This window comes from Hippocampus zosterae, chromosome 7 (assembly GCF_025434085.1).
Source record: "Hippocampus zosterae strain Florida chromosome 7, ASM2543408v3, whole genome shotgun sequence".
Taxonomy (NCBI): Eukaryota; Metazoa; Chordata; class Actinopteri; order Syngnathiformes; family Syngnathidae; genus Hippocampus; species Hippocampus zosterae.
This window is the reverse complement of record NC_067457.1, coordinates 18187887-18206185: the sequence shown is the minus strand read 5'-3', so window position 1 is coordinate 18206185 and position 18299 is coordinate 18187887. Positions and strand designations below refer to the sequence as shown.

The following is an 18299-nucleotide window of genomic DNA, read 5'->3' as shown; positions in this document are numbered from 1 at the left end:
GCAACTAAAATATATACAACAATAAAGCAATAAATCAGTAACAAAGATGGTAGAAAGCACCAGACGGTAAACCGAATGTTCAGTGGGAGGTCATTCCAGAGAGAGGGACCAGTAATGGAAAAGGCTCAATCCCCTCTGAAGAAAATACCACGTTGCCTTAAGATGGTAACCCAATAGGAGCAGGTAGTGAGAACAGCAGAGGCCCCATAATTGAGCCCTGTGGAACACCACATGACAGAGGAGCAGTACGCGACTCAGAGCAGCCAAGGCTGACACAAAAGGTTCTGCCAGCTAAATAGGCCCTAAACCACTCAAGAGCGTTACTGCCAATGGCCACCAAGTGCTGCAAATGAGTCAACAGAATACTATGATCCACTGTATCAAATGCTGCAGTTAAATCCAATAAAACCAGACACACGTAGTCTCCCGTGTCATTTGCCAGGAGGGTGTCCTTAGAAACAGGGCTTACTCCGTGCTATGCGTCATCTTGAAATCTGACTGGAAGACCTCCAAGATGTTATGTTCATCCGAGAAAGATTTCAACTGCAAGCGTGCACCACCACCATTCATCGCTTCAGAATCATTTTCATCGTTCATTCGTGGAATCTCGTTTTTTTCCCCTCCTCTACCTCTATTTGTCTTAGACATATCCATTTAAGTTTGACCAGCAATGAAGAAGATAGGATGCAGCAAAAGCAGTGCAGAGATATTGATTTTCCACACAAAATAGATGTGCTGAGCCCTCATTGTTTTTTGTGAGTGTGTGTGTGTGTGGGGGGTGGGGGTTGTCAAGACACACACTCACTCTTTCTGTACTGTATTTATTTCCCGGCAAATATCATCATATTCCCTAAAGAGTTCTTTTAACAATGAACTACTCGAGAGCTTGTATAGGTGGGCATCATTGTTTTGCCCCCCCCCCCCTCACCCCCCAAAAAAAGCAATTCCCCAGAAAGTGTAGATATGAAATTGTAATTCTGCCGAGGACAAATGGTGTGCGGCGCAGCTCTGAATTATAAATGAAAGCAGAAGGACCTCAGCGCTGCCGTGCTCGTGATTCAAACACTTTGTCGTGTGCACGACACGGTCGCACGACATCACGCACTTGCACAAACACGCGCGCACACACACAAACTGGTGGTGTGGCTTATTCTTACGTAAAAATTTTTTTTTAAAAGTAGCTCCATCGTTTATAGTTAAATTTTTGCCCTTGTCGGCTGTCAATTTCAGTTCGAGAGAAATATGATCTAAAATATAAAATGCATGAATCAGAAATGTCATTATTTTCCAAAATAATGTCCCTCAAGGCCAGTCCTTTGGTCACCCCTTGCTTAATTTAGTGCTAATGTTGTTGCGTGTAGTGTTGTTTTCTCCTCTCATTGGACTAAAGGAATGAGCTTAGGACATATCGTCAGAAAAATCCAGCCATCCATTTTCTCCATCGCTTTTGTACGGGTGTACATTATTTAGGCCCTTTCATTTAGGCAAAGCTACATAAGCCACATCACATTCGTCTTTTTGTCAAGCCGCGTAGTTCCACACGCCTTAGTCACAGCCCCGCCGATGGGCCGAGATTCCTTGACCACTGTGTCGCAACAGTTGGACTGCGTGACGAAAAAGCCTCCGACTCATGCAGCCCACGCACTCTTTTCTCACCCGAAATATATACGACAGCAGCAAACGTGGGTAGCTTTTCCAATGCCAGAGCCAATGAAGGATGAGAGAATCAGTCAAATGTGAGCCCCCCCCCCAAAAAAAAAAGAATAACAATGGGATGGATGGGAGGCTTTTGTAACATTGTCAGGCAAAGGCACGCAACATTTTTAGTTTGTCAGCCCCAGTTCTTGCCTTTGGCAGCCAGCGGTGTCTAATTTACCAATAGGATGGAAAAAACACACAAAACCCTTTTTTTTTTTAATGTCCGGGCTAGCATTCTCCTCTCCTTCATTGTGTTTGCGGTGTCCGGGACATATTGCTTTTTGACGTCAAGGCGGTGTTGAGGAATGGGAGCTGTCAATTTGCTCTTGGCCCTTCCTTGGTTACAGATTCTTTTATCTCTCTATAAGGTGGAAGAAGACCCAACACCACGTAGTCTTTTCTTCAGTTTATCACAACGCAACACGAATCGATTCGGGCTCCTGTGAGTCTCAGATTTCATCAGGAAGCCCCGAAGAAACACATTCATGAGATTATATAGAGACAATATGATAATGAGAGGCGGGGAGGTACGCCTCTCATGCAAATCCCGAAACAAAGAAAGTAACATGTCATCTGACCCGGTGTGGCCGGAGGAAGCCAGGAGCGGTGAGGTGAGACCAGACCACCACTACCCCCCATTTGGTGCGATGGCAGGAACACAGATACCGGAGACAACAGCTCCTCTAAAACATGTCCCGCGGAGGGGGGCCCCAGAAGTGTTGGGGGTCGAGGGCACTAAAGTTGATTGTAATAACATTGAGCAGGCAATACCTTCTGGTCACAGATCTTGAGATTAGGGTTCCTCTTTGAGGGCACTTGAGAGCCTTCAGGGACTTTTATGAGGTGGTGGAGGCAAGAAAACCCTCGGGGGGCTGTTAATTAACCAAAGGGAGATGGGCTCTAAACTTCAAAGTACATTCTTTGTTTTAACTACTTCAGCAGATGTTCAGGAGAGAGACTAGTGTCAATAGTTCTCATACCAAGATGAAATTCAACAATGTTCTACTACTACTTCTGGCGGAATAATTCCTTAACAGCGGATTCGTGACATCTATTTCTATATCTATTTTATTCGTAAATAATGTGAATAAAACATTTGCATTATTTACACTGAAATGACACTGAATAACACTGAAACTAGAGCTCGTACTGTACCGCATTGTCTTGTGACAGCGAGTCATTTTGCGTGCGTGAGGTCTCCCCCTTTTTTTTTTCGACGGAAGGCCAACGAAAGACATTTTAACATCACTCTGACCCGCGTGGCTGTTCTCTCAATACCCTCGACCCATCTGCCAGTCCGAGTTAGTTTCCTCTCAATGATGGCGCTGCTTCGTCCTTCTGGTGCTTCAATGGGAAAGCGGCTGCAAAAAAAAAAAAAAAAAAAACATGGCACATAATGGAAGGGAACTTCTTTTCGAAAATACCTTGATGCATACAATTATTTACACTGAAAGCCAAGAGTTTGTTTTACTCCAATTTACTATTAATACCCGCTGAAATACCGTATCCTGCCATTGCGTGACTGTCATAATTAGAGTCTTTGCCGTGACATCGGTGTAAGATTAATACAACCACTCATCGTTGCATCCTAACCTGTCACGCCGGCTGCATGTTACTTAAATCGCCTGGAAGTCGTCGCTCAGCGAGATCGTTATGTTATCCGTCCGCTTAATGCGACGCCCAAAAAACATATGCTTGGATGTGCAACCTTGCTGTGCATTTTTGAACATCACGTGGAATTATTCAGCCAGTTTTTAGAGTGCTTGGGAAAACACATGAATAATTCAAAAAGCACTCAGTGGCTGTGGTGGGATTTAATGAGATTTTTGGCTAGCATGCGCTGACCGAGTCATCTTGCATGAGAGGAGTGTCGTGGAAAGACGAACCCCCGTAAAGGTGATTCTGGAGGGGGTTAAGCTTGGCTTTAGGTTAGCGGTGTGGTGAGGGTGGCGAAATGTCGTTCGTCATGATGCCGGCGAGAAATGGTGCAACAATGAGGGTTTTTTTTTTCTTTTTCAATACAAACAAGCGTTACGTTATGGCTGGATAGTAACGATTAGTACTGAGGCGACACACATTTTATAGATGCACCGTTTCGACACGGGCCGTGAGCGACGCTTACTCACCGCATGGCACGAGCGTGGCTTTTTTTTTTTTTAAACGTGCGTTCATCTCATGAGTTCTCATCTTTTCTCATGATTGAGCCACGCACTTCAAGCATACGCTTGCTGTGGAATTATCAAACACAGGCGCGCTATCCACATGCAGCGCTTAATTCATTGCTTTGAGACGACCGTCAATGTCCACAAATGACATTTAGTCAATCGCGCGCCCGGCCCGAGTGACTTGAAGCGGGAAACTCGAAAGGAGGTAGTGAGGAACTCCTTATGAGGCTGACGAGCTCCATTTGGTTTTTCGAATGGAGAGCCCCGCGGGATGTCAGAGCTTGTGAAGTCCACAGAAAGCGCCGGCCGCATGATTTATTTATGAATGCTCGCTCTCTCTCGCTCTCTCTCTCACTCTCTCTCCGGGACTTTGACAAGGCGTTTCACAAAACTGAATCACACACCTGTTGACGCGTGAAAACGTCAGACGGACAGACGCGGTGCAAATAAGCAAACGAAGCTGTTTTGTGATGTTCCGATTGTTATCAAATTGGAAATGCAATCACGGTAGCGTACGCGACAAAGTTTGGACTTTGCAATAAGGCCCACGGCATTGAGTGTGAGAGCGAGCAACCTCCCGTATCGTTTCTGTGACGCCAAACGCGGCCCGACGACTCATTCGGCTTTCAAACTCTCAATTAAATACTCAATTAAAGTCAACAGCGGCGGCGTTGGGCTGACATTTTGCCTTTAGAGACGAGCTGTAATTTCGGTTCATTTGCATGTGGGAAGCACTGACGTGGTGTCTGGCTCCAATTGGCGGACTCCCTGACTTTCTCCTTATTAACTCGAGACTGTACACTTGGCCAAGTCTCACGCATTCAAAGCCCACGTTCCAATGTCACCTTCATTTGCATCCCATTCTGTCCATGCCCCAGTTGTTGGACTTTCATTGGTGTTTGCTCATTTATTCAGCTTTGTCGAAAAAAAATGAATAAAAATAAAAATTTGGATGCATGTCTTGACAAATCTCACAATTTAATTAGACCGTTGAGACGATTTTTCTCTGACCATACCATCGTTATTTGGGGCTATCTGATTTTTTTATTTTTATATTTTTTTTCATGCTAGCGACGTTTTACCATCTTCAACGGTGGAATGAGGAATAGAAACAGAAAAAAACTGAAAAAATATATGTATATTCATTCATTCATTCATCTTCCTAACCGCTTGATCCTCACTAGGGTCGCGGGGGGTGCTGGAGCCTATCCCAGCTGTCTCCGGGCAGTAGGCGGGGGACACCCTGAATCGGTTGCCAGCCAATCGCAGGGCACACACAGACGAACAACCATCCACGCTCACACTCACACCTAGGGACAATTTAGAGTGTTCAATCAGCCTGCCACGCATATTTTTGGAATGTGGGAGGAAACCGGAGCACCCGGAGAAAACCCACGCAGGCCCGGGGAGAACAGGCAAACTCCACACAGGGAGGCCGGAGCTGGAATCGAACCCGGTACCTCTGCACTGTGAAGCCGACGTGCTAACTACTGGACTACCGGGCCACCAATATATGTATGTGTATATATGTGTATGTATATATACATATAAGCCATATAGAATAAAATAAATGGAAGGTTAACATTTGCAGTAGTAAAAGAAAGCAAAATGAAGCTTTGCGACAGACGATCGTTTCAAAGCTATCGTCGAGAGAACTTTTTCAAGCATTTGTTGAACTAAACTGTTTGGACCAATGACTGATGCCTCCAATCGACACAGTCTGTCTCATGAGTGTGCCACTCGTGTTTTATGACTCAATCGGTTATGACCGCTGTGTCATTAAACCAACATTTGTTTGCTCGCCGTTTGTGATGACACTCACAAAAAAAAAAAAAAAAGGTCACGGTTGCCGTTGCCGCTAAACGCCAGCGATGTCATTGTGCTCTTGCGGCGCTGCACTTTTAGCACTTGATTTCGAATAGCATCTGTCATTGCGAGAGGTGAACATATCCCACAACAACACGCTCGTTCTTTCGGTCACGACCCGTCGCTCGTGAGCACCGGCGAGGGCGTCAACGTAGATCGACCGGTAAATCGACAGCATCGCAGCAAGACGGCGCACTGATCTCCCGCTCCATCCCGCCCCTCACTCGTGAACAAAACCCCCGAGATACTTTCAACTCCTCTTGCGTCCGCGTGTAAAATGCCTGCTCTTGGCCGCTTTTTCCTCCACGCGAAACAACGCTACCAAAGCGCTCCGAGTGAAGCAACGCATTTAAATGAGCGCCTGGTAGCTAATCAATGTGTTGAAGCCTCATCGCTGAGTCAGGCAATAACTTCTTCATTGGTTCCCCCGCTACAAGTGAGAGAACCTCGCGGGCAAAAGTGAGCTTGTCTTTTGCCGTTTGGTCCAACACAAATAGTCCAGAAGCCAATCGACAGTGGCTATAAAAAGTCTACACACCCATGTTCAAAGACTGAGAGAATTCATTTTTAAACTTATTTACTAGAAACTTCACAAACAGGAAAAGGAAAAAAAAAACTTCTTTACTGCTGCTTCGTGATTATTTGACAGAACACACTCACAGGCGGATGGATATTTATACAGGAGATTCAGCCTCACTGATTGTTTGCCTTTTCTACTCTCGGACGACCACTCGTTCTTTCCTCCCACTGCGTGCGATGTTGAAAGCACTGACTATAAAATGGCCACCTTTGAAATTTAACCTCTCCTGGCCCATTAAAGCCCGACGAATGAGACTGGAAGAGTCACAGAAAGGCCGATCAGAATCAGAATCATCTTTATTGGCCAAGTATGTAGAACACACAAGGAATTTGTCTCCGGTATAACACGCTGCACTCGTATCATCGTAAACAACAAAATCATTGAACCATTTTAGAGTATACCAGTAGTTTTGTAGTACCATTTTGTGGTGCAAGAAGAGTGACTACGTCAGTGACTGTTTAAGGAGTTAATGGCTAGAGGGGAGAAGCTGTTTAAGTGTCTACTGGATTTGGTGCGCATGGATCTGTAGCGTCTGCCAGAGGGGAGTGGCTGAAAAAGGTGGTGGGCAGGGTGCGGGGGATCCAGGAGGATTTTCCGTGCCCTTGTCTTGATTCTTGCAGTGTGCAAGTCCTCAAGAGTGGGTAGGGCGGTGCCAACGATTTTTTCCGCCGTCCTAACTGTCCGTTGAAGTCGGATTTTGTCCTTTTTTGTGGCGGCCCCAAACCAAACCGTGATGGAAGAACACAGGATTGATTCGATGACTGCCGTGTAGAACTGTCGTAGCACCTCCTGTGGCAGGCCATGCTTCCTCAGCAGCCTCAGGAAGTACATCCGCTGCCGGGCCCTTTTCAGGATGGAGATGGTGTTGACTTCCCACTTCATGTCCTGGGAGACTGTGATTCCCAGGAACTTGAAGGTCTCGACGGTTGACACAGGGCAGTTGGATAGTGTGAGGGGCAACTGTGGAGAAGAATCTTTCCTGAAGTCCACGATCATCTCTACAGTCTTGAGCGTGTTCAGCCCGAGGTTGTGTCGGCTGCACCAGAGCTCCAGCTGCTCCACTTGTTATGCCTTCTTCGTAGTGGATGTCTTTGGAAGTAAAAAAAAAAAATTGTGTTCAAAACAAAGACGTCACAGCTTCCTATTTCAGGAAAACTCTCTCAATTGTCTTGTTTGGGAAAACTAAGGTGACAATCGTCGCGATGCGGTTTCTCGCGTGGATTATTTAGTGAGAGGGCTAAATCCGTCTTTTCTTTCAGAGATACCGTGGTCCGCTTCTCATCAAGATATTCGCGACTGCAAAGAAAAGTTTTAAGTTTGCTTTGAGCATGAGTTTGCTCCATGCACTCTTTCCCCGGCAGCTTATGCAAGCTTTGCGTTTTCTTTGCTCTTGAAGCTGTGAGTATTTGTTTTGGGGTTTTTTTTCTTTCTTTACGGGCGCAGCAAAGATAGATCTTAAATTAAAGCCCACTTGCCCTTTGACGCTCTCCTCCCCCATCGGGCCGCGCGGACCATTGTAAGCCAAAAGCCAGCGATGATGAAGCCACGTTGACTTAAAACACTGATTTACAATTACAAACGTACCAAGCCGGGGGGGGGGGGGGGGGGGGGGGGGGGGGGGGAGAACTATTTTTAGCAGTTTAGCAGTTTGTTGGTGGACTACTTAGTTAGATACGAGAGGCAAAACTATCGCGTCCATTTTCGGTGAAACTTTCAGGATGGGGATGGGGCGCATGTGCCAAAGAGGAGCCCATAAGAATGCAAATGCCCCCCAAAAAATTCAGTTTTTGACATTCGTCGTGTTTATCCGGGAAATTACCCTCCAAACAAACAGACTGTCAGATGTAAGCAGCCCCCCCCCCCCTCCCATCCCTTTTTGCCAGTGGGGAATCCTTTCCCATTTTTCGAGGGCATTATTTGATCTCTGCCTTTTGAGCCAGGGTAGAAGCGTTACTTCAGAATGCAAATGATTGATCCTCAGCCCCCCCCCCACCCCCCCAAGCACTTTTTCTCTTTTTGACCCTAAATCCTTAAATAGTTTACTTCACTCGCTCCAGGAAATAGAAATCCTGCGGATAAACAATGCGCGGACAAAGACACTCACATTTTGCTTGTCCAAGTTTTGTAAAACTTTCTTTTTTTTTAAGTAGAAAAAAATCGACTGTACTAAAAATGTAAATGGTCGGGTCCCAATTGTCAATTCAAAACGTCTTCGATAACCTAATAGCCAACACAAGTACCATTTATTTGATTTCTCCCACGTTTGCGAGATTTTTTTTTTCTCCTCTTCGAAATACGGTGCGACTTCAGAAAACGGGGACGGCCATTTTATTTAGCATTGCTATAAACGACGAAGTGGCCATTTTAAGTGCTCAAAGGCAAAACGACGCAAATACGGCGACTTGTTGGAGTTTTACTTTATTATTATTATTTTTTTCTCCTCGGGTACCTCAGGGAAACGGTTCAATCTTTTCAACGATTTGATTTCACATCTTTTTGAGCGTCCATCTGACAAACGGGTGTCTGCAGCAATTTTCAGAGTGTCTCGTCTCCAGTCGCCCTTCTCGCAAGACGTCCGCCTCGATTCGCTTTGACAGAAGCGCATCAATAAACCAGTGTGTGTTGGAAACTTTGGTGCCCTCGCCGGCAAAGATGTCCGGGCCGCTTCGGAGGCAGAATAATGAAACCTTCTTTATATATCTATATATATAGATATATCTATATATATATATCTTGTTTTGCATAGGAAACTCGAGGCTAGCATCTTATGAGTGTTTGAAATAAGAAATGTGTTTGTGCCAGCTTGCGAGGGCCTTCAGAGATTCATTCTCAAATCCGACCTGTTTACCCGCAATTCTCTCCGTGCTAATTCTTTGTCATCGGAAAAACAAGTTTGCGCCTCAAAGAAAACTAAAACGGGAATTCTTATCACCCTAAAAAGGATTTCAAATGATACGCGTCCTTATGACAATAAGAAAGTCTTCGAATGGGGCTGACGCGACGAGCGCCGTCCGCTACCTGTTTTGTGCACGCTGAGCCATTGCGCGCGGCTTCGGATGGTGTGCGGCTTTTGGCTCTAATTTGATTCCGAGTCACGGAAACCCGGTTTGCATCTTTGGGCCATTTGCGGGAGATTTGCATGAGTCAGCCATTAATCACTTGGAGGACTGATGTGACGCTCTCCCGATATGAGCCGCTCTCGTGGGTATAGACTCTTCCATTTCGATTGGATTAAATAACCTTCTCGGAGAACATCCAGACGCAAGAAGTAACATTTTTCCAACTCTATTCCCCTTTCGGTTTGAGTTGTCCGCGATGTAACGCCCATAAAGATGCTTTGTATGGTGACAAATCTTTTGTATTATTATTATTTTATTTTTTTTACGTGTAACCATCACATCTGTTGGTCCCACTGAAAAGCACCCTTTCGTAAATCCACCAACCCTGCTACGTTGCCAGTGTTTTGTTTTGTTTTTTTTCCTTTTCCAAAATAAGAAAAAGACGTAGGCAGATAGGAGAGTTGTTTATTTCATGAGATGACTGCCGCTCATCAATCCTCAATGAATCATGTGTTGTAAGCCGGCGGGTGACTGAAGTCATTTTTCAAAGACATTGATTGCCATTTGTTGTGCGGAGGAAATAATAATGTTGTCGCTAGCTGTCTTTAGCGATTTGCCCCCGGGTGCACTTGTGGCAGCTCATTACCTTTGCGGTTCTGCTCTCACCGAGAATTCGCTGTCCAAGTTAGTTTGAGAGATTCTTTTTACCTGTAAATTCTCTTCGTTTGATATGTTTCAATGTTGTTTCTCAAATTGCGACCGTCCTAGTCATCCTTTCTCCACAATATCTTATATCCGTTTTGTTTTTAACCGACGCTTTCACCTCTTATGAATTGTTATCCAGCATTGACATTGTTCAGTGTGATCTCAAATTGAAAATGGACCATTTGGTATTTTTGTTCGCATCCGGTAGCATCCATTTAGCATCCTGCTAGCTTTTCCAGCATGGGACTAACCAAGCAATTTTCCGACAAATCAAAGCTCACTGACGGTAGTTAGTTTGCTGTCTTTTGGTTAAATTTGTGTCTTTTAGATACACTCAGCGGCCCGGTAGTCCAGTGGTTAGCACGTTGGCTTCACAGTGCAGAGGTACCGGGTTCGATTCCAGCTCCGGCCTCCCTGTGTGGAGTTTGCATGTTCTCCCCGGGCCTGCGTGGGTTTTCTCCGGGTGCTCCGGTTTCCTCCCACATTCCAAAAATATGCATGGCAGGCTGATTGAACACTCTAAATTGTCCCTAGGTGTGAGTGTGAGCGTGGATGGTTGTTCGTCTCTGTGTGCCCTGCAATTGGCTGGCAACCAGTTCAGGGTGTCCCCCGCCTACTGCCCGGAGACGGCTGGGATGGGCTCCAGCACCCCCCGTGACCCTAGTGAGGATCAAGCGGTACAGAAGATGAATGAATGAATGAATAGATACACTCAGAGTTCCTATTTGTTTTTCATCATGGAAAGCTGTTGGAAACGGCCAACATTTTTTTCGAGTTTCCCTTCATTAGGGTTGAGATTAGCGCTCGCGATTTTCACCGTAGACTAATCGCCATTAACGCAACGATCGCCTATTTCTCTGACCCCCCCCCAAAAAAGTGTTCTGATGAACTGCAGCCGATTCAACAAAGCCGGTGCATATAAATACAATATTGCGGCCAGTAAATGGAAGTGTAGCCATACCACATTATTGTTGCCAATGAGGTTACGACGCCTTCAAGCGTTTTTGTTTTTTTTTGCTTGTTTGTTTGTTTTTTGTGAGGCCAGTGAAGCATTTAGTTTTTCCTCTGCAAATGTAATTTAACATGAACAAAATAGCCACTTAAACCCACAAGCGTGTGCGTGCGTGTGTGTATGTGTGTCATCCGCATACAAAACAAGAATATCGTGCTATAGCAGATTGTGAGTGGGTGAATCGTCTGGGCTTTTGTGGCGCTCCTTTTTTGTTAACATGAGAAAATGACATCGCCTTCAAGTAAAACGCCTTTCACTAATGCCTGGGAAATCCTCTGCATGTCCCCAACGCCCCCCCCCCCCCCCCCCCCCCCCCGATCACGCCCCCACTCATCTGCGTCATCAGTAGCAATTTTTACATGCTTTCAGCCTCCCACGTGATGGTTTTCTCTGCTGAAACGCACCCCCAGTATACGGGCAAAGCGCCTCGCCTGGATCAAGGCAAGATGACAGTCAGGCAGAGATTATGCACAACGCGGTGGGCTTGACATTAATTTTGCTTGAACGACTCAAGTCAAAATGTAAAGATCCGAGCCATCCATCCCTGTCCAATACAAATATCGGTGCCATATATGTCCAGTATTTTTCTAATTATATCCCAAATTATGGACAAATTATTTTCATTCAAACTAATTTAGTGCCCAATTAAAATGTTGACGACAGGGCTTCACGCACCGCCTCAGTCAGTATCGAGGCTGCGGGAATGATTTCAGTTTGATGAACCGCCACTAGATGGCAGCAGTGGCTTTGAGCAGATCTCGGTTCACACGGATCTTAGTTACGAGGCGGCGTGCGAAAGCGGTGTGGTCGTGAGAACGCGGATGAATACTGGCAGCTAACTCCGCAACGGAGCTTTTTCTGATCAACAAAGAGATGACCAAGTCCCATCGTCGTCATCCTTACATTTTTTTTTAATCTATCATCTATTTACTTGGTATCGTTCCGTTTTTCTTTGTGCGGCACTTTGTACGCACCCGCGTCTGTTTTTCAAGAGCCCCATCAATGAAATTGAGTTCTTCATCAATCTCCTGTGTGCCAGTGACATAATGATGGCGAGGCAGACACTTAAATGTTGTTCCCCTGTAGCGACAAAAGGTACACTCAACCAGTGTATCCGCTATTTACCGTTCAAACAACGGAATGCTAGCTTTATGTCCAACTAAAAATTGAACGTACAATTGACTTAGCGGAATGCCTTTTGCCCAAAGTAGCCCTCAGCTAACCCGCGATCCTCATATGAACACAAATGGATGGATTGTTGTTTGCGTGAAGCACCGCTAGCTGCTATTCAGCGTCATAACATGAAATCAAACGTACAGCCGCATGAGCGCGATTGTGCGTCTCTCGGCGTCGCCTGCCACGTTGCTCTGGCTGATTTTGGATGTAACAAAAGCTAATCACGTCAATGGGCAATTTGGGCCGTTAAACAAACATCTCACGCGCCAGCAAAAACATTGTCCGATACATTAGTCAGAAGGAATTCCGAGCGCTTCGTCGAAGGTTACCTATGCATACTTAACTTTTATTGTTGAAGGTAAAATTGATGAATTTGTATAATTAGTGTAACAACGTATCGAGCGAGCGGGGCAGGCTAGCGGAGCCGAGTAATGAGGCAGGGAAAAGGGAGCAAATGTGCGGCTCGGGCGTATGACAGCGGCCATGTTTAGACCTTGCTATATAGTGGTCACTCTCAGGGGGAGAGGCTAGCTAATCATCTTTGACTTTTTTTTTTTTTCTTCAGAAAATGAGTCAAAACAATCAAAGCCGCTTGCCTGTTCCTCTTCTTTCATTTGGACCATATGGAATCAAAGTTTGACCGTTACTGTCATTCCAAACACGCTGCTTAGTCGTATACGGCAGGAGTCACCAACCATTTGGAGAGCCGCAGTGACTTCATGTGTACTGATTGTGTGAAGAGCGACCAAATTGATTTAAAAAAAAAAAATAATAACACATCTATATATATGCGCGTCGTCCCGCACGCGGTCTGTCCTTCCGTCTGTCCCTTTTCAAAACGTACCTACTTCATCCCGCCGCTGCGCGCCGCCACTGCGCCGCTCAGGCAGTGGCTCACTACGATCGCGCGGGCATCTTAGCGAAAAAATGTTGTCTATCCACAAGCATTGCAATGAAATTGTTAGTTATTTAGTAGAGCTAAACATCTCTTTATTTTCGCGATAAGCAATTGTCAGAGATTTTCTCGGACAAAGTTAAAGGAACGACTCGGCACACAGGAAAACTGTCTTCAATATCGGCGGGAGCGGACCTCTGAGAGCGAACGACGGTTGTTGCTCCGCGATCACACTCAAAGTCCCGTCTCCGCGAGTTCCACATTTTATTGTAACATATGCAAAATACAAGAAAAACACTGCCCCCAATATTTGCATGCCGCACCCCCGGTCGGGCACCTCAGTAGTGATTGGTTACCTGTTTTTCAACCTCGAACCACCAGTACATTGGCGCCTTTTCTGGCTGGTCTACATCGAATTAGCATGCTGTAGACTTTGCGGATGGTCAATGTCGTCTGGGCGCGACGGGTGTTCTCAACTCGTCTTTTGTTGCTCAACCGCTGTTCCCGGATTATTCATTCCCCTTTTGTGACCGAGTTTCGCCTTCTCCCCTGTGGTCGCCCACCTGTATTGACGTGCTAATTGTGGGCTTCAACAGCCCGCCGGCCAGATGGCCGGCGCCTTTGTGTGTAGGCATTTGGGGGTGCCGGGTATGCACCCAAACGCTTCGATGCGCCCAAATAAATGAAACTTTAAACATGATACATTTTTGCTCATAGATTCTTCTAACAGCAATGAAGATGAACAAAAAGTTGAACCAAGCAACACTTTTGTGGGCCGAAGGCCCACCTTACCAGCCTTCCGCAGGAACCAGCTGATGAGCCGCCCGGAGGGCGCCAAACCAGCTATTCATTCATTTATCTTCCGTACCGCTTGATCCTCACTAGGGTCGCGGGGGTTGCTGGAGCCTATCCCAGCTGTCTTCGGGCAGTAGGCGGGGGACACCCTGAATCGGTTGCCAGCCAATCGCAGGGCACACAGAAACAAACAACCATTCGCACTCATACTCACACCTAGGGACAATTTAGAGTGTTCAATCAGCCTGCCACGCATGATTTTTGGGAATGTGGGAGGAAACCGGAGCACCCGGAGAAAACCCACGCAGGCCCGGGGAGAACATGCAAACTCCACACAGGGAGGCCGGAGCTGGAATCGAACCCGGTACCTCTGCACTGTGAAGCCGACGTGCTAACCACTGGACTACCGGGCCGCCCCCAAACCAGCTAGTTTATCATAATCTCGACAACATTCCTAGCAAATGGCAATGCCCTAGCACTGGTGGTCTGCTACCGCGTTGGTGACCCCCCTGATATACCGTATCATACGGGACCTTGTCACAGCTGTGATTGTTGATAATGCTTTTAGAGAAACAGCTAGCGGGCTCAATCGCCGGCGGGGGCAACGTCCAATCAGTCGCCGCTTCACTCGGTTTTGTGTCCCACGTGGGGCCCCCATAACATTGCACACTAGCAAGATAGCCAGCTAGCAGGCTGACGTAACAGAGACACGATAGCCTGAATAATACAAAACAAACACTGTCAAAACACACACACACACACACATACACACACACACAGCAGTTTCACCCCGATATCTGTCCATCTGCCCGCCTCCTCCCCAACACACTCAAAACACCACTCAGCTCTTTCATCAGCTTGTCATACGCCATCAGCGACTGTGACTCATGGTGTTTATCGCAGCCGCGGGCATGGCACCGCACTGTGTCTGACATGTGTGTGTGTGTGTGTGTGTGCGCGTGTGTGTGTGTTGAATTCACTTGTTCAAATCAAATCACCGCACTGGCATCTGCAACCGGGCCAAGAAGGTCCACATCGTGAGAGGTTTGTGGAGTTGGCTTGAAAAGTAAACCCAAGCAGGAGTGGTGGCGGGAAGAGGGTCGTGCTTTTAAATTTTGACTTGTCATACGCCATTTGAATTTTGACTCCCAATGATTATGATCTCTACCTGAAGAGGACTAGTAAGTCATGTGCAATTATCACGATGAGCTTTTAACGCTAATTAATATGCGTCTTCTGTTAGCGACGGGGAAGCATTTTCTTTGATAGAAGTTTCTCGTGAGAGGGATTTTCAAGGCTTAAAAAGCGCTTCCATTTTGCATCGCGGGCTTTTAATGTACTTTCATTTTCAAGTGGCTTCATTCAAATAATCACAGTTTGATTCGATGGAGAAGACTAAAATGTTGTGCAATGTATTCAAACACTTTTCAGATTCGTCCTCATCACCCGCAGCCAATCTCTTGCTGTCTATAAATGGGCGAGAGCCCGCTTCAAAGCATTTTGTCCCCCGCAGACGTGTTGGTGAACGGGAAGCCGTGCGACTGCGACGTCGTCGCCGACTGCCGGGTCGGCGATGCCGTCTCTCTGGAAATCAAGCTGACCAATCGCAGCGAGAATGCCGTGGGGCCGCTGGCGCTGACCGTAGTGCCCTATCAGGACTACCAGAACGGGGTTCAGAACTACGACCTGGGCGACGCCGTCACCTTCATCGGCTCCAACACCTTCTGCATCGACATGGTAACGGCTACACCGTCTGCGATGGCGATCCAGCGGCAACACACACATTTTTTTTTAAATTTCTTTTTACTTGAGAGGTTGAGATCATTTAACCTATTGTGGTTGAATGTTATGACAACATTTATTTATTTTTTGCCGGGGGGGGCGGGGGGGGGTTACTTTCATTCATCTTCCGAGCCGCTTGATCCTCACTAGGGTCGCGGGTGGTGCTGGAGCCTATCCCAGCTGTCTCCGGCCAGTAGGCGGGGGACACCCTGAATCGGTTGCCAGCCAATCGCAGGGCACACAGAGACGAACAAGCATTCGGACTCACACTCACACCTAGGGACAATTTAGAGTGTTCAATCAGCCTGTCACGCATGTTTTGGAATGTGGGAGGAAACCGGAGCACCCGGAGAAAACCCACGCAGGCCCGGGGAGAACATGCAAACTCCACACAGGGAGGCCGGAGTTGGAATCGAACCCGCTACCTCTGCACTGTGAAGCCGACGTGCTAACCACTGGACTACTGGGCCGCCGGGGGTTACTTCTCCCACAATAATTTGCATGCTCTGTTATTTGTGATTTAAAGTAGGACAAGGTCACAAGGAAAAAAATCATGGTCTGCACTTACTGGGATTTGGTGGGCGCGTCTGCCAAAAAGAAAACTTTTTCATTTTGAAATGATTGTCATTCCGCCGCCCCCCCCCCCCCCCCTTACGCAGACTCCAAATGTAGCCTTTTGAAAGAGTCATAATTCTCCCCGCTTGTCTCCACTTTGCGCAGGTGCAACCCAAAGAAAAGTCCATCTGCATGGGCGCTCTGCTTTTCCTCTACACTGGCGACTTCTACCTGAACATCAAATTTCAGGACGACAGCGCCGGGCGAGAGCTGCCTTTGGCCTGGTTCACGCTTCCCAGCGTCCACATCAGAACAATGGACACGCTTTTCAAGGACGCCGCTTTGACCGGCCCGCCAAACTGATTCCATTTGTGTGTCCATATGTGTCAATGAAGCGGGCATTCCGTGCTATCGTCCTTTTCAAACATGAAGCAAAACCGCGTTTGCCGTTTAGCTTGCCAACTCGACTGCTGAGCTAGCCTGGCTAGCTACCGTATAGGATGTACACGTCGGTAAGTTATTATTATTTTTATTTTTTTCGTCCAAGTGGAACTACAGATGAATAGCGCTCCTTTGATTGTAAATAAAGAAAATCAACAAAGCTGTTTTTCCTCATGGCCACTGTCATCACGACGATTTGCAGCTCGCGGTCGTCGGGGAGGGAGAAAAAAAAGCGACCTTTTCCATTTTTTTCATTCGTCTCTGCATGTGTTTCCGGACACGGTGTATCTCTGTGGATCTCTGACTTGGCAGCAGCAGGAAAGTGACTCGCAACACCCCCACCCCCCCCAAAAAAAACCCTCTCACCCCCCCCCCCCCCCCCCCCCCCCCGCACCTCAGGGGGGCTGTTACATCTTGTCGCAGCACCAAAGAGAAAGTTATTTCGGTACAGACAGGCAAGTTTGTGTTTGAAATATATAAAAGTGCACTGATCATTTTCACCCTTTTTCTCATCTACGAATCAGCGCAGGTGTATTCTCGCGCAATGCGAGAGTTCTTTTTGCATTTTGTGGCAACCTCCTCGGAGACTCTCACACCTGGACGAATCGACTCCAGCTTTCGATGGCGCTCGATGGCTCCTTCAAAGGTACACGTCCCACACAACAAACTGTGGCGCCTTTTTATGGAGAATTAATTTTAGGAAGGTTTGACCTGACAATATTTGTTAGAATATCACAAGATTTTTTTTCTGCAGCTATTATAAAATGTTTTGTGTTCAATTAGCCTCAATATGTTTCTAATTAGTTGACTGGGAAAAGCCAAAAGTTAGTCATTGTTCCATAGAAAAGTGCACTCTTCCAGACAAAATGTTCATTATTTTGGGATAAGTTAGCTCCAATGTGTTTTTTGGTTTTCAATTGTTATATATAAGTGGAGACATAGTTCAATTATAAATGTATAATTATAGCTCAAATGCATCTCAAAATAATTGATGAGATAGCCCTTCAGCCAATCACAGGGCACACACAGACGAACAAACTCCCACGCTCATACTTTCTTAAATTAGCGAAGACTAGCGAAATAGAGCTCATATAAAAATACATATTTTTAAATTCATCGCAACTCTCCCACACACTTTAAAAACATTTAACGTCATTAAAACCCACCTTTCAACACTTTATAAACACTCCATTGCGAGCGTAAAATGTAACGAGAATATTGGACATACTGTAGTATCTGTGTGTGTTAGATACGTGCCTTTAGCAGGTGGGACGTCAGATTCTGGAGGGAGGTTAGCCGGTTAGCTCAAACTATGCTGAGTCTGGACGTGACTTTTTGCTCATTGTGTTTTACTGTTACAGGGCCCCCAGGATATCTCCCCCCCCCCCACCTTTAAATAACGGACATAAACAAGGCCTGCTTCGACTGGTTTCCAGTCATCATCTGAGTCTGAGCAATCCTCGGCGTTGCAATGCAGAGGTTCCGCTCTTCGTGTGCAGTAACTGCTGTCATCCCTCGTGTACCAAGAAAAAGGTTGTTAAACGTCGATGAGTGATGGGCTTTGTCGATG

The 18299-nt window shown here is 46.5% G+C and overlaps 1 protein-coding gene across 3 annotated transcripts in view; it reads left to right on the top strand.

The window, feature by feature from the left end:
• Positions 1-16889, top strand: part of trappc9 (trafficking protein particle complex subunit 9) — an 82926-nt gene extending 66037 nt beyond the window's left edge. For all 3 annotated transcript variants that reach the window (XM_052070314.1, XM_052070313.1, XM_052070315.1), the window contains 2 exons: positions 15465-15688; positions 16454-16889. In XM_052070314.1, coding sequence (XP_051926274.1) covers positions 15465-15688; positions 16454-16651 — 422 coding nt within the window. In that variant the 3' untranslated portion in view covers positions 16652-16889. The remainder of the gene's footprint in view (positions 1-15464; positions 15689-16453) is intronic.
• Positions 16890-18299: the final 1410 nt, after the last annotated feature.